General features: G+C 43.0%; 1 protein-coding gene across 1 annotated transcript in view; it reads right to left on the reverse strand.

Annotated features, from left to right (window-relative positions):
* Positions 1-24,173, reverse strand: part of EXT1 (exostosin glycosyltransferase 1) — a 277,521-nt gene that overhangs the window by 7,019 nt on the left and 246,329 nt on the right. Inside the window, exons 5-9 of the mRNA XM_063299615.1 lie at positions 17,092-17,224; positions 15,118-15,236; positions 12,137-12,232; positions 7,613-7,702; positions 824-984 (exon numbers count right to left, since the gene is read on the reverse strand). Coding sequence (XP_063155685.1) covers positions 824-984; positions 7,613-7,702; positions 12,137-12,232; positions 15,118-15,236; positions 17,092-17,224 — 599 coding nt within the window. The remainder of the gene's footprint in view (positions 1-823; positions 985-7,612; positions 7,703-12,136; positions 12,233-15,117; positions 15,237-17,091; positions 17,225-24,173) is intronic.

A 24,173-nucleotide genomic window follows, 5' to 3' on the forward strand; every position in this document is an offset into this window, starting at 1 on the left:
GTTTGACCCTCAACCTAAGGAAAGCAGATGGCCATTCCTTTGAAGTGATATGTTTTTTTTTTCAAAGGAGAGAGAAAACACAATGTCAACAACTTGTGTACAAAAAAAGAGAGAGGCCTTTCTCTGCCTTGCAAGCCCAATAAGCAAATGTAAGGACTCATAACCCAAGCTGAATTACAATGATTACGTCAGTGTCCAGTTTGGCTGAATTGGATGGCCAGTCAACCTAAACCTCAACTTGTTTAGGACATGTTCATTCTCCCCTGATGCCAAAGGAAATTCAGGCAGACTCCTTTTGAAGACTTTTGGGGCTTCTCTGAAGTCTACTATGGCCCCTAAGAGAGTGCATTCAAATCAAATTGCTTTTCAGAGTGCAAGTGACTTGAAAGAAATTGGGAAAACCACACTAATGACTATCAGATCTTGAAACTGGGAATCAAAGTCATTATCTGCAGAAAAGAGAGTCCAACTTTAATCCTTCGGGAATCACCCTTAGTGTTTTAACAGGACCTGCTTTGCAAAAACAAAAATTAAGAGTGGAAAGGCAGACAATGAAAAAAGCAGTAAGATATAGCCAGGGTCTTCATGTGTCTATGTTTTAACTCAAACCCAGAATAGGTGGACAAACGAGTATTTTCCAGCATATAAATACTCTCCTTTAGACACTTGTCCCCATTCTCCTCTACACCAGGAGGAATAAAATGGTAGAAGAGGGCTGAATAGGGTTCTCAGTTTAATCTCTCTAAGTTAATATAAGAATATAACTGAGCTCCTCTCGCCTCTTAAAACAGGCTTTAAGAACACATAATGCCCCCAGTCTTACTTGTGGTAAATAGCAGCTCCACTCAATACCATGGAATAGTCATTAGTCCATTTTGATGTGTAGCCCCACCTCTCCTTAGTGTTGTCCCAAAAGTGGCTGCGGGCAGGATAACCCACAATCCTCTCTGGAAAACTCTGCCAGACTGTGAAGGCAAAATCCACCTGCAGGCAAGAAAAAAACCAAACCGAATGGATGTGGCAAGCGGTAATCAAACCGTCTCAAAAATGTCAGCAAAACAAAATATTACCTTTTCACTAATTCATAATTTGCAATCTTGGAACTGTTGCAAAACATTAATTCTCTGTATTCATCAGTAAATTAAACTGACTACTTGACATTTTGCCCTGTAATTATGCACATTTTAATGTTTTGCTGTTAACAGGAGCCTAGAGCTCCAGAGAATCATATTAACATTTTGCTGGCATGACACAGGCACAGCAAACATTTACAACTAGTGGAGAACTGGGTGTCTATAGGTATTGTTTGTTTATTGAAGTGAACCTTGATTCAACGTTGATTCTTTGTCCATTTTGGGGAGAAGGGAAACGTCTCTTTTTACTACTGGATGAGGGAAATCAGATAAATGACTTTTGCAAAGACGGATATACTGTTTTCTACTTGGCTTCAGCTAGGGTAAGACAGATGATGAATATTTCACTCCCGACTATGACAGTGCGAATACTTGAGTTGAAGATTCAAGCATTGCAAATGAGCCCTTCAAACTGAACTTTCGAATTGAATCAACCATTTGAGTTCAATCGGGGCTGATTTACTACAAATGCCATGATGCTGTCCTGCCCTATTGTGAAACTAGAGGCTCACAGCATCTCTGCCATAAAGATGCATGACGGGGGATTCAAGTGTTTGAAGGGTGCTTCCAATTAAGTTATGACTCATTCTCTTCCTTCCAGTTGTTTCAAACAACATGAAATGCTTGCAGTTCAGACAAAACAATTATTCCTGCAACAGCTCTGATCACAAACAAATTATTAATACATCAGACAATCAACAGACACCTTACCATCCTTTATATAAAAGAAAATTGCTGTTTTCTTGAGAGGATTAAAGCTAAGTTAAGGAAGGGACAGTTGTGGTAGAGCAAGATAAAGGATCCTGCTGGGGCTTGTAAACACTTTGTGCTGAATCCACCATAACAAATTAAAACGTGTCCATTTGAATTTTCTTTGTACATTTATAAATGCTCTTTCTCTATATTTGGGTTCTAGGGTGGCATACAAAACTTTTTTCTATAAAGCAACCATAAATCAGCAATTCATCATTAAAATTATTGTTAATGTCTGCAGTAATAGGTATTTTCATGGTGGGATCAGGCAGCCTTTTTGAGTCAGAGAGTCTTCCTTGAGACCGAAAGGGTGTGCCAATTCACAAAATGGCTGCCATGGTGTGCATGGCGAATCACACAAAAGCCATTTACCAGCAGTCTGACTGTTGAGGTTGTTCCATGCCATCTCATCTAGCTCCCTCAAATGTCTTTTACTTCATCAGCTTACTTTTCACTACTTTTTGGCAGATGGGCACACTTCTAAACAAAATGCTGCACTTACACACCATTTTTATTCCATAAAGATGCCTTGATGCTGGAAGCTGGTGCTTTGCTTTGCAATATTCCAGCTCCCCATTTATTTGTTTTGATTAAAAACACCTAAATAAAAAAGAGCCAGTTTGGTGGAGTGGTTAAGACACTGGGCTGGAAACTGGGAGACTGAGTTCTAGTCCTGCCTTAGGCACAATGCCAGCTGGGTGACCGTGGGCCTGTCACTCTCTCTCAGCCCTAGCAAGCAGGCAGTGGCAAACCACTCCTGAAAAAAATCTTGCCAAGAAAACTGCAGAGACTAGTCCAGGCAGTCACCAGGAGTTACAATGACGCCAGGAGTTAACAATGACTTGAAGGCAAACAAAACAAACACCCCCCCCCCCAAAAAAAAACAAGGGATGCCAAGGAACTAATCATGAGTATTTTGGCATCAGCAGGGCCCATGTTACCTAGACACAACACTAGGGATTGTGCTAGAAATTTTTCAGGCTGGCATATGGCAATTGTATTAGGTAGCTGAAGTGTAATGGGGAATGGGAATCTGGGTGCAAACTCTTGTCAATAGCAAATTCTGTTTCAGCCTAATTTATTGCACAGGGTGTCTCATCCACAGAGGAGGTAAGAAAGGAAACTGGTCTCTACTAGCCTTCCAAAGTGTCAGGCAAAGGTCTATCCATCACCTGCACCCAAGTCTTCCAACTGGGGATGCCGAAGTTTGAATGTGGAATTTTCTGCATCCAAGCCATATGTTCTACCACTAAGCTATGGATAAGTACAGGAACACCGGAAGATGGCTCTCTATAATGTCCCTGTAGTTGCACTATAGACCTTGGACCAGGGTTCTCCAAGGTGGTCAATACTGAACCCCAAGGGTTGATGGGACTATCCAAGGGGTCAGTGTTGTTGTTATTATTTATTACTATTAGTTGAAGAAATAATTATTAAATAATTGTCATATAATAAATGTTTGGGGGTTGATGAACAATCCAAAAGTTCATAAAGGGGTCAATGAGCTGAAGTGTTTAGGGACCCCTGCCTTATACTGAGCATGGAATTGGGCTGTATGGCCTCCCAGACCTGTCAAAGCATTATTACTGGAACTGTAAGTTCAATTCTCTGAGTGCTACTTCCCCCCACCCCAAAAAACACTTCTGCTCTGTTGCTCCTTCTAGTTCTTCCTTTCATCTGTTTTGATTGAGACTCTTTTAGATGGGATCCATCTCCTTTCTTCTGCTACATACATGGTATGTATACTGTAGAGGCTAAATGAATATTAAATTTCCCATTTAATTGAGGTTTCCCATTGAGGCTGATGTAGAGAGCCAAATATGGAGTATTTGGGGTGGAGGGTGGGAGAGAAAGCTAGCCAACTTGCCACCCTCTAAAGTCAGCCAGCTCCCCTCCCTAAATCCGCATGGATTTTTAATTATGAGTCATAGATATTTTCTCCCACCGTGCAGGATGAAACTTTCGCAGGTAAGATGGCTTAAAATGACTTAATATTTCATTTCATTAGGAATGAAAAGCTAAAACCTTAATTAAAGGTAAAAAATGAGCAGGAAGAACTATTTGGGGCTTTTCTGAGTTTTATCACTTATATTTGAAAGCGTGTTTCAAGCTGGAAAACTATTATTCAGTTGGATAGGTAAGTAATAGAAGACATCCAGATGTCTTGAGGTGATAACCCCCATAATTTATTATTCATGTTGACTGGGAATTCTGGGAGCTGTAATTAAACAAACCCCCATAGGGCATAAGATTGGGAGACGATACCTTAAACCAGATGATTTCCCTACTAATTTCCTTACTTACGATTCTGAGTTTTGTGCAGAATGTAGTATTGGTCATTAGCTTAGATGGTTTTAGAAAAAAGAGAAATCTTGCTGATGATTCAAGATTGGCAGACCAAAATGGGACAATATACAGCAATGGAGAAATATTCACAGCAGAAGTCTAACTAAATTCAAGCAGGAGTGGTTCCCTTACATACAACATATTACACAGCAAGGCAAGCTGAGACATTTAGAATGTGGCTTTTGAAGAAAATGAGAGAAACTGATTTAAAAAGTTGTTTTATTGTGAACCGCCCAGGGTCTCTTGAGTGGGGGAGATGGGCGGTAATAAAAATAGGATAAATAAAATAAAATAAAATAAAATAAAATAAAATAAAATAAAATAAAATAAAATAAAATAAAACAAAACAAAACAAAACAAAACAAAACAAAATAAAATAAAATACAGTTGGAAAATAATGGCCCCGATTGATATAAGCAATAACTGTAAAACTTTAAAGCAAAGTATAAATATCTAAATAGTAGTTAATGGTTGGGGAAAAACCACATTCTTTTTATAATGTATTTTTTATTATACTGTATCTTTTTTCTTGCATCTCTATTTTTGATCTCTTACTTTTGTACAATGCTTATGCATCGTAAAACTAATCAAATGCAAAAAAAAAAAAATGGTTGTAGAAAGTGATTTGGACACACTGCAGGCTAGAAACCAGGAGACGGTGAGTTCTAGTCCTGCCTTAGGCACAAAGCCAGCTGGGTGACCTTGGGCCAATCACTCTCTCTCAGCCCTAGGAAGCAAGCAATGGCAAACCACTTCCAAAAAACTTTGCCAAGAAAACTGCAGGGACTTGTCCAGGCAGTCACTGAGAATTGGACATAATTGAACGGATTAAAAAAATTAAAAAATTAGAGTTTAGCCTGGCTTAAATTAAGATGACATAATTTAGGGGTCAGCCTATTACTAGGTGTATGTCAACCCTGAACCTGCACAGAACTCCCAGATTCAAAACAGTTCCCATGTGGGAAATAAGACGCTGGTTGGATGAAGCTCTGGTATGATCCAGGCAGTAGGAAGATATTTGGGGGCATGTACACAGAAGCCCTGAGCTACAGCATCCTTTGATTTTATTTTTAATAATGTCTCTGATAGCACAGAAATACAGTTGTGTTCAGGCAAACATGGACCTTCAACAGAAGTTGTGGAAGTTGGGGTAAGAAAGGGACATAACTACACACACAGCCACATCCTCTAACCATTTGCAAGCCCATGTGCATTCAGGTAAATAAATATATTTTAAAAATCCATATATAATAGGGACAGATCACAGAAGCACTGAATGGGGTTGTCATCTTCTTGGAAGATGATTCCAGTGTGCTGTCTCCCAACTAACAGCTAGACAATTCTAAAGGAGAATTTGCTTTTTTTAAGGGAGAGAGAAGAGAGAGAGAGAGAGAAAATCACACTGAAATTGAAGGAGACAATAAACACTCAAAGCTTTTCCAGAGCTGCCATTAATAATGTATTTCCAATATATTGCCATGTTATATAAATGGTCACCCGCTTCTCCCATCTCTTTACGGAAAGAGGTGAGAGAAATCAATACTCATCCCACTTGTAAAAATTGGTTTTCTGCATTGGGTTCCCTGATCTCCAGCTCCTTGTCCCCATTCCCCACCCCAGCAGCCTATGGCTTTTTTCTTTTGGGTAATCTTGCTTTTGGTACAGCAGCTCTGAAGTTTCAGGTAGAAGGAATCTTCTTTTATTTAAAGGAAGCAGTTGGGTGCAGTCCTAATACATGGAAGAGAGAGATGTAATAAAGGCACCAAGATGAAAACATCTGCTTTGTGAGTGGTGCTGTAGCATCTCAAAAGGGATATCAGGCCAATGCTAGGCAAACCTATATGAGAAATTAATACAAAAACCAGATCTTTATATGTATGTGTGTTTGTTTGTGTGTGTGCACTTGTGTATACTTGGGTGTACATGCATCTATATCTGCATCTTTTACTGTTCTGCATATTATATTTGGCGATTTGGCCCAACAGGACATTCAATCTTTCTCCTAATACATCAGAGAAGCATTGTTGAGGTGAAGCTATGAGAATTCCAGATGGACATGGAATTAAGATGTCAACAGCTGTCTTCCTCTTAGTTAAAGTAGCTACTAGGGTAGTTCAAATCTTTGTAGGAGCAGTACTCCCTTAGAGCTGCTCCATGAAGCAACATGGTCACCTCGCTTCTAAGAGAAGTGCAAAGATTCTTCTGCTTTGCTCTGATTTGCAGCCAAGCAGAGTTTCTCTGGCAACACTAAGCAAATTTTCCTAAGTGTCAACCAAGAAGGTATCACTCACTTTTCTCAGTCAACTTGTGCAAAGTTTTGATGAGCCTCATGGAGGAGACTCTGGGATGTCATGCCTTTCCTGGCTTTGGAAAGAGACAGGGAGGAGTAGGGGGAAGTGCACCATCAAAGCAAATCGTATTTCTTTTGATGAATGAACCACTTCGTCTCAGTGGTACAAATCTCTTTCCTGAGGCAAATCTTACTCACCCTACACAGGCCCACTTGATGCTCATAGATATTTGAGTACAGGTAGTCCTCAGTTATTGACTGCCCTGTTTAGCAACCATTCAAAGTTACAACAGCACTGAAAAAGTAGGTTTATGATTGGTCCTCAAACTTACAACAGCTGCAGTGTCCCTGCAGCCACATGATCACAATTCAGGTGAGTGGCAACCGCAGTCTTATGACAGTCGCAGCATCCTGCAGTCATGTGATCACTATTTGCGACCTTCACAGCCAGCTTCTGACAAACAAAGTCAATGGGTAAGCTGGCAATAAGTGGCAAGTTGTGGTCACATGACATTGCACTTAATTACCATGGGTGATTCGCTTAACTACCACAGTGGAATTGATGCCGTAAGTTGGCAGTTATGTGGTGTTTCAGTTAATGACTGTGTTGCTTAGTGATGGAGTTGCTGGTCCCAACTGCAATTGCAGTCATTAAGTGAGGACTACCTGAATTAGTAGCATCAGCATGTTGCACCAGTTCTAGGCTGACTAGTCTGGTGAAGGGAATAGTGAAGGGTCTGGGGAAGGGAATGTATCCATGACTTCTTTCTACTCACCAGAGAAGTGTGGCCATTCATTTCACTTGAACTAGAGCGGAAGGTGCATCAGTAATAATGAAGAAACCTGGAATGTGGTCTAGTGCAGATTCCAGCAAAGGCTAAGTGGACAGCCTTTGTTTTATGCAATGTCCCAGCTACTTCTGTTTTGATTATACTATATAACAGGCAGCCTTCTGCAACTTGGTGCTGTAGAAGAGTTGTGATTGCAAGTCTTTTTGTAGCTTGGAATAACTGAGAGCATCAAGTTGGGGAAAGACAGTTACAAGTATGACTTGGGAAAGCCAGCACACTCCACAGGAAAAATATCTTACCTCAGTGGTTGAAAGCACCGTATCCTCATCAAGGCTTAGAACAGCATCTGTGACAATGTTCTCATAGGGCAGGAAGCGACTGCTCATCACCTGCAAGGTGAACAAAATGGGTCAGTGAGATGCTCTCGAGACTCCATCTGCAGGGCAGCACCACCTTCGTACTCGAGGCAAATGAGTGAACATTCTGCCATAGCAATAAGGGGGGAAATTATCCTGAAAGGGAAGAGCTTCATATGAAAGAACCAAACTCTTTTGCAGCTTATTGCATCTGACAAAACAATGTGATTACGTTACTACTGATACATTTCAGCAAGAGTGGCCTTAGAGATTTATGTGTTCACATTATTTCCTAACCCCAAATGTTGTCTTGCATGATGTTTTGGTTTGTTTTTTTTTGGAAACCAACCAACCAACCAACCAACCAACCAACCAACCAACCAACCAACCAACCAACCAACCAACCATTTTTATATAATTAAAAGACATTAAGTCATAGCTATGTTTAGGGTATATATATTTCCAAAGAGCTTAAAGTAGCATTTATCATTCCTTCCAACTTTATCTTCATCAGAATCTTATGAGGTAGGCTAGGTTGACTGATAGTAGCTAACCCAGTGCCTCAGGCTAAAATTCATGGCTGAGTGAGGATTTTAACTTATATCTCCCAAGCAATAGTCTAATGCTCTAACCAATATACATCACTGGTTGGTTTTCTAAGTCTATAAGCTAGCCACATACTATTGGGAAAACAAGAAATGATGAACAAAAGGAGTGTAAATTCCAACTTACAAATTCCTAAGACTATACAATATCTATGTAAGATTTTGCATTAATCTTTTCAGGCTGCTATGACATCAATTTGTGAGCAATAGGTGGTATGAGAACATTGTTGGGTTCTCCTGAGACACTGTGGCTTCACTGTGTGCCTATACACTAATTTATTACACGGAGACAGTTCAATCTATTTCTGCTGCATGCCATTTCCAAATGTAGTTCATCTCATTTCCACACTGCTCTGCAACTTAGAATCCCAAAATGTGCATTTCCAAACTTATTTTGAGAACTCTTGTCAGAGAACTACAGCACAACATTTGGAGAAGTGTGAAAGCTGATTAGACTATGATCTAATCAGTGCTGATGAGCGATGGGACAAATTTGGATTTTTGTTTTGTTCAGATTTGCTTCTTTCTGTCACTCCCAAATCATCTTCACGGAATTGCCAACTAACTTTTCTCTTTAGGTCTTTGTAATTCTAGGAGAAAAATAGCAGCAGAATCTGACAGTGAAAAGTATTTTTTCTTTATTTCTTTCTCTTTTGTCCGCCGGAGACATTTATTTATATTAGAGCTTTTTTTTGTTGCTGTTCTTAGTTTGCTCTTGTTTCAATAAAAATGAAGATGAAGTATTGAAAGACAAGGAGTTTACCATGGAGTTCCAGTAATGAGGTTGGAATATTCACATATGAACCCCAGCAGGTGCCCAAACACAAACATAGCTCACTGAGGGGAGGGGGGGCCCTACAGCTGAAAACACTGAAGGCATCTTTTACAACAACTTTTGCTACCCTGAGGTTCTTGATTGATTGAAATCCTGGGTAATCCTCAGCAGCAAAGCAAATGGGGGCTATAATCCTGCATGTCTGAAAGGTGTCAAAAAAATTGACAAAATTGTCATGCTTGAACAAGTTAGCTTACGACGTAGAAGAGCCAATTTGGCATTCCAAACACATTTTTTTTTTTCCATTTGGGCATCGGTTGTGCAAAAGGAAAAGTATGATCCTCTGGACTGTACTTCCAGATTTCTTTGTAGTCCCTAAGAAGCTCCAAGGCTAACGCTTACCTGCTTTTTTGACCTCATAACATCCATTCTTTCCTTAGGCCCTCCAATACACGAAAGAAAGAAGGAAAAATGGATGGAGACAGAAGGAAACAATCAAGTCCGCCAAGGAGAGTAGCCTCAAACAGAAGCTTCCTCTCTCAGCCCTGCAGTGAATCTCAAACCAGCACTCACCCCAAGGTCTGAGTCAAGAACTGACTTAGCTGCCACCTTAGTGGCCATTTAGTGTATTGGGGAAAAACAGCAGATACTAACTCCATTCATTTTAGACGGATGTGAAATAGCTGGGGAAGTGCAGGGAGCCTCAATAACTTGGAAATAATCCCCACCCCCTGCCCCAATTTGGACACCTGACTCCATAAAGAACCACATCAATCATGACCCTAAATTCCTAAGCAGTCATAGCAGTTTAACCTTCAGTTGGCAGGCTGTCCACAGAGAGATACAGACTATGTGTATAAAGAATGCTTTGCATGAAATTATAGAATCAGCACACTCCTGAAATACATTGTACAAGTATTTCACAGATATGGAAGAGGAATGAGTGACCTGATACTTTGCTACTATTTTCAGGAAGAGGGACAGGTGTGTGATTTCCGTACTTCACTCTGTTTGGAAACTCTACTTGCAGGGTTGAAGCACTGGTGGCCTTCCAGATGTAGTTGGACTAGAACTTCCAGTCTTTGTCATCATTATCCTTGCTGATATGGCTGCTGGAGTTCTAGTTTAGTTCTCTGGAGACTCACCACGATATACCAATGTATCTCTAATTATATTGTATCAGTATATTATAAACTCGCTTGAATGCAAAGTCAGGTATAAAATACAAGCTACTTCTGTATCGGTGAGTTACTATAGCCAGCAGGAGATTTTTCACTGTTGCCTAAATCCAGTTTTTCTCTTCTAGCTTCAAATCTACTTTGCCACACCAGTTCCCATAAACTGATAGTCTAGTATCATATTATATAAAGGGACATATGGGTCAACCTAAATACGACCCTTATCTGCATTTTGGGTACTGATGCATTTATTCTGTCACATAATCTGTGAATTTAAAAGAAAAATAGTATTTGCTTTAATGCAGCAAATGTTACTGTAACTTTTAATTAAATATACATTTTAAATGATGACAACAAAATGCACTCAGACTCCTGACACACACTGCAGGAGCAGTGTTTGGAGGTTTGGCAGGAGCACTGGAGGAGAGATGTTGATGAATGGATCCTAAATCTTTCCAAGGTTCCAACAGGTCTTCAGACTAGCCTTTGGATTCATCTAAATCATTCTCTTCCCACCGACTGCAGGGACATTCCCCTACTAGCAGCCATAATGGCTTAGACCAAATTATTTGATCCCCTTTTCTGCATTGTTTAGCATTAGGTTAAGGAGCAAGATTGGGGCTGTAAGCCTTGCACCTATGCATTTTTTCCCCTTTGAATCTAACCAGCAAACAGCCATTTTTGGACAGTGGTCCTCAACATGGTTAGTAAAGTGGGGGTGGTCTGGATCTTGAGACAAAAGAATTCATCCTGGTGTAGACATGTGAAATCAGGATTAGAAGAATCCAAGTTCAAATTTCAACTCAGTTGTGAAGTACCCTTGGTGACTTTAAGCAAATCACATTATGATGGATGCAGACTCCCCCCTCCCATTCACTAAACCATTTGTATAAACAAAGGACATTCCATGCACCTAAAACCCACTTGAAGTCACAACTCTGGCTCTCTTCTTTCAACTCAATTTTATGCTGAACAGATGCCCTAGAAATCATCAGGAAGGTGCTGATCAAGTCTTCCATGGTCCTGTTGGTCATTCCTTGGAAGCCATTTCCACATCCTTAGAAACCTGTACCATAGAGGAACCTGCTTTGTCTCCAAGACACCAGCAAAGAGTGAAGCCCAGACAACTATAGAATTCCAGAGAACTGCCTCCCCCTACTTTTTTTTTTTGATGTGTGTGTGTCTTTTAGTCACTGTTGACTCCTGGCGACTGCCTGGACTAGTCCCTGCAGTTTTCTTGGCAAGATTTCAGAAGTGGTTTGCCATTCCTAGGTCTGAGAAACAGGGACTGGCCAAGGTCACTCAGCTGGCTTTGTGCCTTCTAAAGCAGGACTACAACTCATAGTCTCCTGGTTTTTAGCCTAATGCCTTAACCACTACACCAAACTGGCACTCTAATCATTCTCAAACTTTGCTGGTAAGTTTGGATAGCAAAATTTGTAACTCATCTCTTCTAGAGTCTTCCACAAAGGTATTGGGAATTGGAGTTGACTTAGTTTTTTTGCCTAACCTGGAGAGTGGCCTTACCTCTATGAAACATTACCAGATGCATTTATTTACACATGTCCTTAAGACGAGAAGAATAACACCCTGGAAAAGGGATTCTCAGGTGTTCAGACCGAGAATCCAGACTGAGGTTTAGTATTTGTAAATCACGTGAGGGATGGTAGCCCACTGACCTTGGAAATATATAAGATGGGTGACTTGGGAGCCAGTCCCAATAAAAAAGTTGGGGGCCCAGAATTTTATTTATCTATGAAATCTATCCCTGCCTCAGTCTATAGGGAGGATGCATTAAGCAGGAGGTAAGAAGAACCACAGAGGCCACTTTAAGCTCCTGGAGGAATTATGGCATGCAGCTGTAATAAAAAAGCAAACAACAGTAACAACAACAACAACGATAATGTACCTTGCTTTCTCCTTCGATAACAATGACAGGCACAGCAGTGGCAGGCCAGCGATGCTTGGCAGGGAGGGGCTTATCACAATTCCATAAGACAATGATCTGAAAAGGAAGAAAGGTTTTCCATTAGGAAAATGCTTGCAGAGGTCACAGCCTGAAGAGGATCAAGGGTTATGTTAGCTAACTGCTCTGCACTTCAATCTAGAACTTCACACCCAGAAACAAATGAAAAGGGAAAAAGTCCCTTCTAACTATTTAATTGAATAGTTCTTCCTGGGGGTGGCTGGTACCATAGATCCCTCCCCAGTGAATCAGATCCTTGCTCCTTGGATTTTGTATTTACTTATTAGTATTTATTGGCTGTTTATATTATAATCTATATTTTTATGGTTTTAATTGTGGTTTTTATTGTAAACTGCCCAGAGTCCCCCTATTAGGGGGGAGATGGGCGGTGTTAGAAGTTTGAGAAATAAATAAATAAATCCTAGCTAGAGAAGAGGGGCCTAATTACTTCTCTTTAATTCTGCTGACTGACAACAAGAAAATCATCCCAGTGGGACTGACTGCATTAAGAAGACTATCTGTGCGGCATCTGAAAACGTCTTGAGAACTGACTTGGGCAGAAGACAAAAGACAAAGGGTTCACAGCTTCACATAAAAGCAGGCTGCTCCACCACCACATCAGTGGTGATCATATTGATACGGGAGTGTGGGTTAGGATACTGAATGCAGAATTCAATTTTTGGAAGGATCAATTATGGCCTATTTGCCTTAATTCCCCAGGACCAAAATGCAGAATGTCTTAAAGGAACTGGAACTGGCTTCCCGGCAGTCTCTGTGAGCTCCTAGTCCTTATAACAAAAAACTCTACGGGAAGAGGAGGAACAGAGGAACTTGTTGGATTAGGTTGTTGTATTCAGTGTCTTTCACACACCTTCAGCCTTTCCAAAGACCAGTAAAAACACACTGTGCAGAAATGTTAAGAGGTAGAGTTAGGCTGAGAGCAATTACAAAAATCTTGTTAATTGGCATAAACTAAACAGATTGCAGAACTTCATTTCTCCTATATCATACAGGCTGATAATAAACCCAATCTGGCAGGAGAAGTGACGATGGAGTTTATCCATCTAGGGCAGAGTTTCTCAACCAGGGTTCCCTGGAACTGAGGGTTCTGCGAGAGGTCCCCAGGGATTCCCTGAGAGATCAGGATTTATTTAAAAATTATTTCAAATTCAGGCAACTTCACATTCAAGAGGTAAGTTTCATTCTTTATTTTTAGCTGAAGAACACTGTGAATGCATATATACAGGCCTACCCATGAATAATTTTAATTAATAGTAATTTTGTAACTTCCGGCCTATATTTGAGCCTGAATGTGCAGGGGTTCCCTGAGGTCTGAAAAATATGTCAAGGGTTCCTCCAGGGTCAAAACGTTGAGAAAGGCTGATTTAGGGAGTTTAGCCCGGTTGCAAACAGACTGCTAGCTCCATTTTTTCAAGGAGCACTCCTGCATACACATTTTTCATTTTGATATACTTCGTACCAGTATCGTCTGGTGAGGGTAAAGGGTCCAGTGGAACACAGCATAAAAACCTGCATTCAGCAATAGACAATACTTAACCAAGGGTCTAGCTCAGTGTAAGGTATATGCCCCTATGTAATTAAGGTCACAATGTCTCTCCAGCCTATGTGTAGGTTGGAAGGGCCACACTTGGAGTGGGTGGTGATGTCATTTCATGGTCTGTCCAGAGTAAGGACCAACTGGGGTAAGAAGAAATATACTTTATTTACACATTATGAATTATTTACAAGAAGGCAACTGAGCTCAAGTTTCACTCAGGTTTCAGTCTCTCAGCTCCAACTTGGCAACCAGGTTGGGCAGGGTGTGACAGAAGGGCCCTCGGGTCCCACTGTAGCGTGTGGTGAGGTGGCAGAGCAAGGTTCAGGTGTAGGGCACGATAAGGTGATGCAGCAAGGCTTCACTGTGGATCGCAGGGAAGCAATGAGGCAAGATTCTGCTGCTGGGCATGACAAGGCTGTACTGCAAGGTTCCTCTACTGGACACGACCAGGCGAGGCAAGGCTCTGCGACTGCATGCGGCAAGGCAAGGCAAGGCTCTACTGCTGAGCGTGGCAAGGCAGCAAGGCAAGACTCCTCAGTTAGACATGGCAAGGCAAGGTTCTGCAGATGAGCACGGCAAGGCAAGGCTCGGAGTCCGGGTTCTCAGCGGTGGAAGGTGCTGCTTCAGGCATTGGCGACTGGTTCAGGCTCCAGCGAAGGTCCCAATGAACAGTTGTCTCCGGCAACCTGCTCCTTGCGCTGGTGCCTTTTTATTTTGTCTCCTTCCCATTTTTTGTCAGGGGCCAACTGGGCTTCCTTCTGCTTGGGGCGTTTTTCAGCTCTCCTTTCTCCCGCACTCATAGGTGGTGGCGACTCCGCCCCTTGATTCCCACCAATCAGTGGCTCTAGATCTTCCCGCCTTGCTGAGTCATTCTCTGCTTCAATTTTCCAGCGCTGGATATCCCCAACGGCCAACTTCCCCTCCTCTGTGTTGGAGTCAGACTGCACTCTGACATCGCCAGAGTGAGTCCCAAAAGTTGGTGGTGCTTTTTTAGGGAGTGGCGGTATTTTAAATTAAATTAAATTACAGAGATTTGAGGCATTTATTTTTACCTTTTAAAACTCACCAACATGGGGAACATGGAGGGGTCTGCCCCTTAATCAAAGGAAACCCAAACCCAAAAACTGGGCTGAACATTTTGATCTTTCCTACTGTGGCCTGCAGACCATGGGCAACTCATTGCTCCTTTATATTATATTTCAATATATTTCAATTTTAGTCACCCTTTGGCTTTAGCACATTAATTGTAATGATTGCCAGCGTGGGTCAAGACAAATTGGGGGATGCCAGTCAAACTTAGATTCCTAGCGATCATTGAGACGTGGATTTTCAGCTCCCTGACTGGAAGGCAGGTTGTATTCCTCACCTGGGCACAGTGCTGGGATTTGGCTACTGCAACCAGGAGTTTCAGCACAGGTTGAGATTGAGAAACCAAAGGAGTAACTGCATGGATGACAGCGGTGAATTTGGATGGGGCCTTGACTCCTGAAAAGAAAAGGATGAAAAATGAACCAGCCTGCTCGTTTTAAGAATTCTAAAACATTTGGCAGTCTTTAACCTTTAATGAATCTTAGATCCAAAGCTCATTAACTACAGACAGATGCTAATTGATACCACAAGAGTGAGCAGCTAGCATAGTGCCCTTACCCGAAAAGGAGACAATCCTGAATTCACAATCATCTACCCACTTACCATATTCTCAGGCAAATCTCCCACTGTCCCATTTAAAAAAAAAACAACAATTTATTTTTATTTAATAAACCGATATGGCCATCCATCTCACTGAACATGACTCTGGGTGGTGTACAACCAACATTATCATGGCTGTTAAAAAACTTAAAAATATAAATAAAAGCAAGATTGAGAGAGAAGCTGTAGAAGGTATTTTAAAGGTAAAATATTTAGGGGAAAAAATAAGTCAATCTTTAAGGTGAATACATGCATCCAAAGGAAAATGAGAAAGCCAGTTTGGTCTAGCGGTGAAGGCAACATGCTAGAAACCAGGAGACTGAGAGTTCTAGTCCCACCTTAGGCATGAAAGCCGGCTGGGTGACCTTGGGCCAGTCAGTCCCTCTCAGCCCAAGAGCCAATCAGGCGTGGTATGAGAGTTCTAGTCCCACCTTAGGCATGAAAGCCGGCTGGGTGACCTTGGGCCAGTCACCCCCTCTCAGCCCAAGAGCCAATCAGGCATGTTATGAGAGTTCTAGTCCCGCCTTAGGAATGACAGCCAGCTGGATGACCTTGGGCCAGTCTCTCTCTCTCAGCCCAGCCCACCTCACAGGGTTGTTGTTGTGGCGAAAATAGGAGGAGGAAGGAGCATTAAGTATGTTCACCGCCTTGAGTTATTTATAAAAATAATAAAGGCGGGATAAAAAAAAAGTCTAAAAAAATGACCCAGAATTTAAGGCAATTCTTCCTTAAAGGAAAAGAAGTAGGCAGAAAAAGCAAATTCTCCTCTTTCACTGTTGCAATGGACCTTGGGAGTGGTAGCTCTTGAGTACTCCCTAACTCTAACACCACTGCCTTCCTCCTTTGAAAAAGGGAGACAGAGTTAAAAGTTTCTTTGTCACCAGGCTGGTTGACTGGAGGCCCTCCGAGAAGCAAGTCTGTGGTGGTTTCCTTACTGGCACTGTGATTCAGGTTCGGTGCCCAAAATCTCTGGCACAGCTCGAATCAGGGACAGTGGCAGAGAAAGCATAGACAGATACATCAAGGATCTTTTATTTATTTTCAGAGCTGTTTTGCTCAGCTTGGATAGTTTTACATCTGCTCCCACTCCCTGTCCTTCTACTTTTTCCCTCAGTCTATTGACAAATAATGATGGCTACCTGTAATAGTATGGGGGAATGACCTTGGGAGACAGGAGGAAGAGCCATGGCAGAGAAAACAGACTGATAAAAGAAATCTGAGTCAGAAGGAGGGGTGGGGATACAGAAAACATATCGGAAAGGACCCTCCTTAGTTTTTGGGAGAGTAAAAGTAAGGGAGGGGAAAGACTTGCAAGATTCTGTTACTGTGACCTTACAATAAAGGTATTGTTAGTACTCATCGTTGGTGCTTCTTGTCTGGACCACCTCAAAAAGCTGACACTACCTTTGGTTGCAGACAGCAGTCTTATGCAATTTGGTGCAGCTAATCCATTTTATCAAATCCCTGCTCTGTTGCTAGAAGAGTAAAGGAGGTTTGGTTGAGAGCTTGGGTACTTATTCTCATACACTGGTCTGGAGGGCCAAATCAGTGTACAGCTTAGGTTTCATTTGCCTCAGATTATTAGTTACACATCACCCAGAAGTGAGATTCACCTTTCCAACCAGCGTGGCATCAAGAGAGAATTACGTACCTAGGTTAGCATAATAGTAAGGGAAATCTCCCAGATATGCTGAATACTGCGGCAGTACGAACAACCCCCCGGGGTGTTTATTCCATATTAAACTGTTACGGGATATGTGCTTAAATATTCTGTCTTGAATAATCTGAAAAGGAAGAAGATAAAACAACGTTTAGGAAAATCTTAATGAGAAAACATCAGAACCCTTTCATCAAAGCTACCAAGAAGCAGGTTATTTAGAATTACTGTGGAATCTTTTCCCCACCCAGATGATCCATGTGGTCAGGAACCTCACCTATCTCATTTATTGCTGCAGACACTGTGGCAAACTAGGCTCCTATCCAATACTTCATGTAACATTAAAATAGTTCTGCGTTCCAAAATGCACAAGTCGTTGGAGAGACTGATGGATTCATTCTGCAATTTTGCCACTGACATATAACATAACCTAATCAGAGAGTGGTACTTTAGACAGAATGGGAACTGTTTCTGAAGAGCAATGTCTTTAACCTACATCTCTCTGTTCTCCTTCTCAGACATACAAAGACTACAGTATTATGGTAGTTTCAGAAATACAAATTGCATGGAAAACTTTGTAATGACAGTATTCCATCCCTGGCCCAAGAAAAATCAGTGACTGGCCATGATTGATGTAGTGTTCTAATTTTATGCTATCATGGAAGAAAATGTAAGGGTTTCACAGTGGCGTTCAGAACCGAGGACCCTGAGAATTTCAGCTTTCTTAATTTTATTTTGTTTTAAAATTAACACTTTCAGTTCTCAAGATACCCTTGGTAAAGTGGGAAATCCTATTTCCTAAATTTTATTACAGAGAGATTAGGGCATCAGTGCTCTCCATAAATCCAGACTTCTCCTCTTAACAAGAAAAAGAATGATGCTGCAAGAATCATTCAAAAGACAAGCTGCAGAATGGAATATGCACACTTGCTTAACTGAAATAAAATACTCCTTTATTTCTATTTCCTTTCCTTAGATACAGTTTGATGCTTTTTTTTACCCAAAATCACAGTAATATTGGAGCATCTCACAAAGATCCTTGATAAAAGAACCTACTAAATCCTGTATATAGTTTGGCTTGGTATTTTGTTAGGATTCAGTACTGTTTAGTGGCCCTCATTTAGAGCCTTACAGAATCCAGGTCCTGGTTAGACATCTATACTTGATCCAGCTTGATGTATGTTTAAAAACATGGAGGACAAAATGGATAATCCCACATTATCAGATCCTGCCAGTAGGATGGAACAACTAGATAGCTGTATTTCCTACAACAATCTACAGAACTGGGCCAGTATGGTAACACAGTCCACAACAATGAACTGTGGAGAAAAAGTCTTTTAGGGAACGACCACAGCTCTGGGGTGGGATTTTTTTGGAGTCCTGTTTGCAATTTTGAGGGCATATTTTGGCCACATTCAAAAAATGTGGCCCATGCCTCTCATAAAAATGGCTGTTATTATGGGCACAATCACAGGGTTGTGGGATTAGCTCTGCCATCTGACTCAGCGTCTAGTTTTTTTTTTCTTTTTTTCTGAACGGTTGAGTACATTTCCAAAACATCATAGACTGCTGCTAATTATTTTTTAAGCATACCCGTGGGGACCTTGTAGTACCCAGAGATATTCTTATAAATAAAGAGTATAAGGCAAACTGGTGCTTTGCTCGGCAGCATGCCAGCTTCCAATTTAAATCTGTAATAGTAAATAATCTAAAAGTAAGAAAAAGAAATCAAGTGGATCACGAAGCCTGGTGTATGTGGGGCTTATGAGCAACATACTGCTTTATCCTATGGCAAACCATGTGCTTCAACCGCAAAATGCCCTAAATTCAATCCCTACACTTTCCAGTGCAACCCAGGAAGACCCCTGTCTGTTACTGGAAAGCTAATTTATTTATTTTATTTTTATCCCGCGGCGGGGTGAGCTCCCGTTGCTAGTCCCAGCTCCTGCTCACCTAGCAGTTCGAAAACATGCAAATGTGAGTAGATCAATAGGTACTGCTTCGGCGGGAAGGTAACGGCGTTCCGTGTAGTCATGCCAGCCACATGACCCGGAAGTGTCCTATGGACAACGCCAGCTCCAAGGCTTAGAAACGGAGATGAGCACCGCCCCCTAGAGTCGGACACGACTGGACTTTACGTCAAGGGAAACCTTTACCTTTACCTTTATTATTTTTATAAATAACTCAAGGCAGCGAACATACCTAATATTCCTTCCTCGTCCTATTTTCCCCACAACAGCAACCCTGTGAGGTGAGCTGGGCTGAGAGGGAGTGACTGGCCCAAGCTCACCCAGCCAGCTTTCATGCCTAAGGCAGGACTAGAACTCACAGACTCCTGGTTTCTAGCCCAGCACCTTAACCACTAGACCAAACTGGCTCTAATACTAGCTCGTGTAGCAAATACTGTACTCAACATATCCACAGTCTGACTTAACATAAGGAGGGTTGACATAGTTCACTATCTAATGTTTTATTTGTCACTTGTTCAGAGCCGACCAAACCACAGCCAGCAAATGCCACATACAGCTGGCCTCTGATACTATAGAGAGAAGATTTTGTCAATAAAATTAGATCACTCATATCTAAGACAACTTCCCTGTTAAAACACAACGCCCTCCTTACATGGTTGCCTACGACTCAGAGCAGTTTAACTTTGAAACAGGCTTCCAAATGCCACCATTTATACATATTTTCACTTACAGGTCCGGCTGACAAATCTTACCGATCCTGTAATTTGATGGATCAGGGACTGACTTAAAAGGCTGCACCAAATTTAACAGATGGCTATTCTAGTTATGAAGACAATACTTAACTGTCCAAAAGGCTGGAACAGTGGAGAAGCTTTGTAGGAAAGGATACAGGAAAGGACAAAAATAGAGGCAATTTACAGCTCTTTCACTAACCGTAAAAAAATGCACAGGCAAAATAGCAGCACAGACATTGCTAAATGCCACTCGTAGTTTGCGCTCTTAATTTTTTTTTCTTTTAATCACTGCTGGAAGTTTGGTCTAAAAATGAATTTGTGTCAAATGTATTTGTGTCAATTTGGCATGCCTCCACTCTTTCTGGGGACAGAAGGACTTTTTTTTTTGTAAATTTACTAATTAAGTAAACACATATCCTATATGGATTGAAGAAGGAATTTTCAATCAAGAAACTGGGCTGAATTAGATAATGATTTTTTCCCCCCATAAAAGAACTCTAAATTAAAATTTGTTCCAAAGGGTGCATTTCTGCCTCTAATATAAGTTTTCTCCCCTCCACCCCACTCCCTGGTCATAAATCCACTTTTAATGGGGATAAGAATATTTCTGCTAAATTAAGTCAATATGGACTAAATATGCAAATTGTCTCAGTCTCCTTTCTTTTAGAATTAAAATGGGTTTTATACAGAACTTAATTTCACGAAACGAAGCAAACATAGGGGAGCTGGGATTGCATTTCATTTAATCCATCCCCTTTTCCTTTCGTTGGAATATGGATTAGATTAAATCACCATTACATCTTGTTCTGTTCTCCCTGTCTCATCCCATGAGTCTGGTGTAAAATCAATTCAAATTTTGAGGAAAGGTATACAGAAAAGGGGAATGTTCATATGGCTGACGAAAGTTCTTTGAAACTGGAAAAGTCCTGTTGAGGAAGACCAGTAGTGAAAGATCACACTCTTCATAGGTTGCTTTAAAAATGCCAATCTATATGAGCAACCTGGTTCTTTGGCAGCCTATACTACAACTCTACTGGATACCAAAGGACCTGCAGAGAATATGTAGCACCTTCCTAGCATATATGAAGATAGGTCATATCTATTGCTGAAACAAATACTGGAACATTTCAAATAACCCATGTATATTTGTAACCCATTTTTCTCTGCAGAAGTGTATATAGCAAACAAGCAGATATACTGGCAACTCCTTACAAACTTTATCAGCAGATGGCAACTGTTGGTTAACCTTGTCTGGCCTTGGAAGCTAAGCAGGGTTGGCCTTGGTTAGTTCTTGGATGGGGGACCTTCAGAGATCTGTAGAGTAGACTGTTCAGGAAAAGGCAATGGCAAAACCATTTCTTTACTTTCGGTTAAAAAAAACAACCCTGCATGGATGTGCCGATGTCACCAGGAGTTGAGTTTAACTTTGGATTCTGGAAAATTGGTACCCTTTACCTTTTAATCTTGCAAGCTAACTTCTCAGCTCCCCCAATTTGTTCTATTAAACATGGCTTAGAATTATATCTGCAGTAATGCCTATCATTGTATGCTTATAGGCCTGTTATAAGAATGGTTCTGTCATGTTCGCCGTTTCAATGTCTTTGATGCATCGTAACGTTTCGCATGTCATTAATTGGATGCGTGTTTCATCTTTCTCGGGAGGATGGGAACGGTTATCTTTTGGCTTTGCTTTGGAATGTATTTGTATTATCTACTGCGCTCAAGGTTACTTTCCCAGGCTAGCAACTCTGACGATTGCTAGCACCTGTGGCGGGCGGAGCTGTTACGAGGGAGGCGGGATACGTTTGTACCAAGGGTTTAAGTTTGTATTTGGCGCGCTTTTGCTCATTCTCAGCTTTCTCTGTATCTGCCTTTAGTACTCTAAATAAATCAGATTTCATTTAGCAGCCTCTTGTGAGTCTGAGTATTTGGGGCTAGGGCAACCATTACATAAAGCTGAGAATCTAAGTTCCTAACTCCGCTGGCCCCTGTCCAGGAAAGACAAGCGTCTAACCCTGTGAGGGAGAGAGCCCGCGATGACTGAACCCGACATCATGATGATGGAGGAAGGGGAACCGGACTCGACCGTGAGGCAGTCCGGCCGACCGTCCCAAGGTGAGGAGCTGTCAGCCATCCGAGAGGAGGCGAGCTCCGAGTCGGAGAGTGAAGCCGGGGGGCTGAAAACGGCCCCAGAGACCACCGTAAATTCTCCGGGCGAGCTGCTCACCTGGGATACGACCCAAGGAGAGGCCACGGCAGCGGGGGGTCCCTCCTGGAGGCAGAGATACCCATTGTCCCCCAACGTGGTGCAGGTGCAGCCAACGGAGGGCTCACCCACTCCGGATCGGATCCGAGTGTTGGAGTCCAAAATGGATTCGTTGGAGGCTATATTGAAACAGCTGAGCTTGGATGTGACCTCGTTGCGAGAGGTCCGGGAAGAATCAAGCCAAAGGCATTCAACCCCCTCTTCCCAGGGGCTGTCCCCGGAACGGCGACGGGTGGTGCGGAGGCGCGAAGGGGACCAGTCGGTCCGGATGGAAATCGCAGCATCGCCAGGGCGATCGCCCCGGGGCCCCGTGCCGCCCCAAGCTAGGGGAACACAAGCCGCGGCAGCACCGGTGGTGGGGCGCAGCGCGGCGGGAGGCGGCATGCGAGACTTCCCTGTCAAGTTTGATGGGGACCCGACCAAACTCTCGTTCTTCCTGACGAACGCGAAAGCCTATATGGAAGAATGGGGGGCGTCTTTCCAATCGGAAAAGGCAAGGATCATCACCATTGCCACCAAACTGAAGGGGAGGGCGGCAGACTGGTATGTCCAGATGTGCCAGTCGGAGGCGCCCGAACTGGACAGTCTCGAGGAGTTCCTCTGGGCGTTAAAGCAACACTTCGAGGACCCCTTAGCAAAGGAGAGAGCAAAGCGAGCCCTGAAGGAACTCAAGCAGGGGTTCAGATCAGTGGCCGATTATGCTTTGGAGTTTAAAGCGCTAGCTGGGAAGGTGGATGACTGGTCCCAGGCCACCATTATCGAGCTCTTCAAGGATGGCTTGAATACAGAGGTGCTGCGCTGGTCCCTGGGGAGGGACGACCCATACACGCTGTATGAGTGGATCCTGCTGGCGGGGAGGGCTGAACATGCCCAGGAGATCTTTGCCCAGCGGAGGACCGCCAAGTCGGGGCGGGAGGTGAAGCCCAGCCGCCCATCGACCACCGGGGGAAAACCGGGACAACGACCCTGGGACGAGGAGCGGGAGAAGCGGTACGCAAAAGGCTTGTGCCTGAGATGTGGTAAGGAGGGGCATAGAGTGGCAGCATGCCCGAAGGCAAAGGTGGAGGAACGGCCCGGAAAACCGCCAGCAAAGTCCCCTGCATTGCCGAGGAAGCAAAAAGCTGCGGTGGCTGAAACCGCGGGAGACGATGTGATGTTCTTCGAAATTGAGGGGGAGACCGAAATCCCGCAGCCGGCGGGAAACGCCAGCCACCTGCTCTAAAGGGCGCCGCTGGGCAGGTGGTAGAGGATGGGCGCGAGCCTCCATCGGTGAGTGGCACTTACCGCATACTCATGGTGAAATTGAAATTGGGCTCCCAATCCAAGACTGTGGAAGTATGGGCCATGATTGATTCGGGGTGTTCCCGCTGTCTTATGCACCCCGACGTGGTGGCGGCTTTGGAGCTCCCCACGTTCCCTTTACAGCGACCCATCGCTTTTACTCAGCTGGATGGGTCCGTGGCAGGGGGCCAACCGGTCACCCATTTTACAGGGCAGGTAGCCTTGCAACTGGGCAGTCACCAGGAAAAGCTGTCTTTTGGGGTGGCTCCGGTTGGGGGGCCATTGGTGGTGTTGGGGGTACCCTGGTTGGTGCAGCAAAACCCCCACATAAACTGGGTCTACCGAACTATCACGTTTAGGGATGGGTTTTATCAAGCGGCCGAGGGGAAGGGTGCCCCAGGGGAGATGGTGGGGGTTGCGGCAGCTGCGACTCCGCCTTACCCGGCCTCTCCTCTGGAAGGCTTGCCGGCCGAGTACTGGATGTTTGCTGATGTATTCGGTGAAAAGGAAGCCGATCAGTTGCCCCCCCATCGGAAGACGGACTGTGCCATAGAACTGTTGCCCAACACCCAATTGCCTAAACCAAAAATTTATTCCATGACTCAGAAGGAACTAACTCTGTTGAGGGAATTTGTGGATAAAAACCTGGCGCGCGGATTTATTGAGCCGGCAAATTCACCCGTGGGGGCGCCGGTTCTTTTTCGCCCAAAAAAGGACGGAACATTGAGACTTTGTACGGATTTCCGCGGATTAAATGCCGTCTCAATTTCCAACAAATATCCCTTGCCATTGATAAAGGACATGTTGTCACATCTGGCCAAGGGC

This window comes from Candoia aspera, chromosome 3, assembly GCF_035149785.1.
Source record: "Candoia aspera isolate rCanAsp1 chromosome 3, rCanAsp1.hap2, whole genome shotgun sequence".
Lineage (NCBI taxonomy): Eukaryota > Metazoa > Chordata > Lepidosauria > Squamata > Boidae > Candoia > Candoia aspera.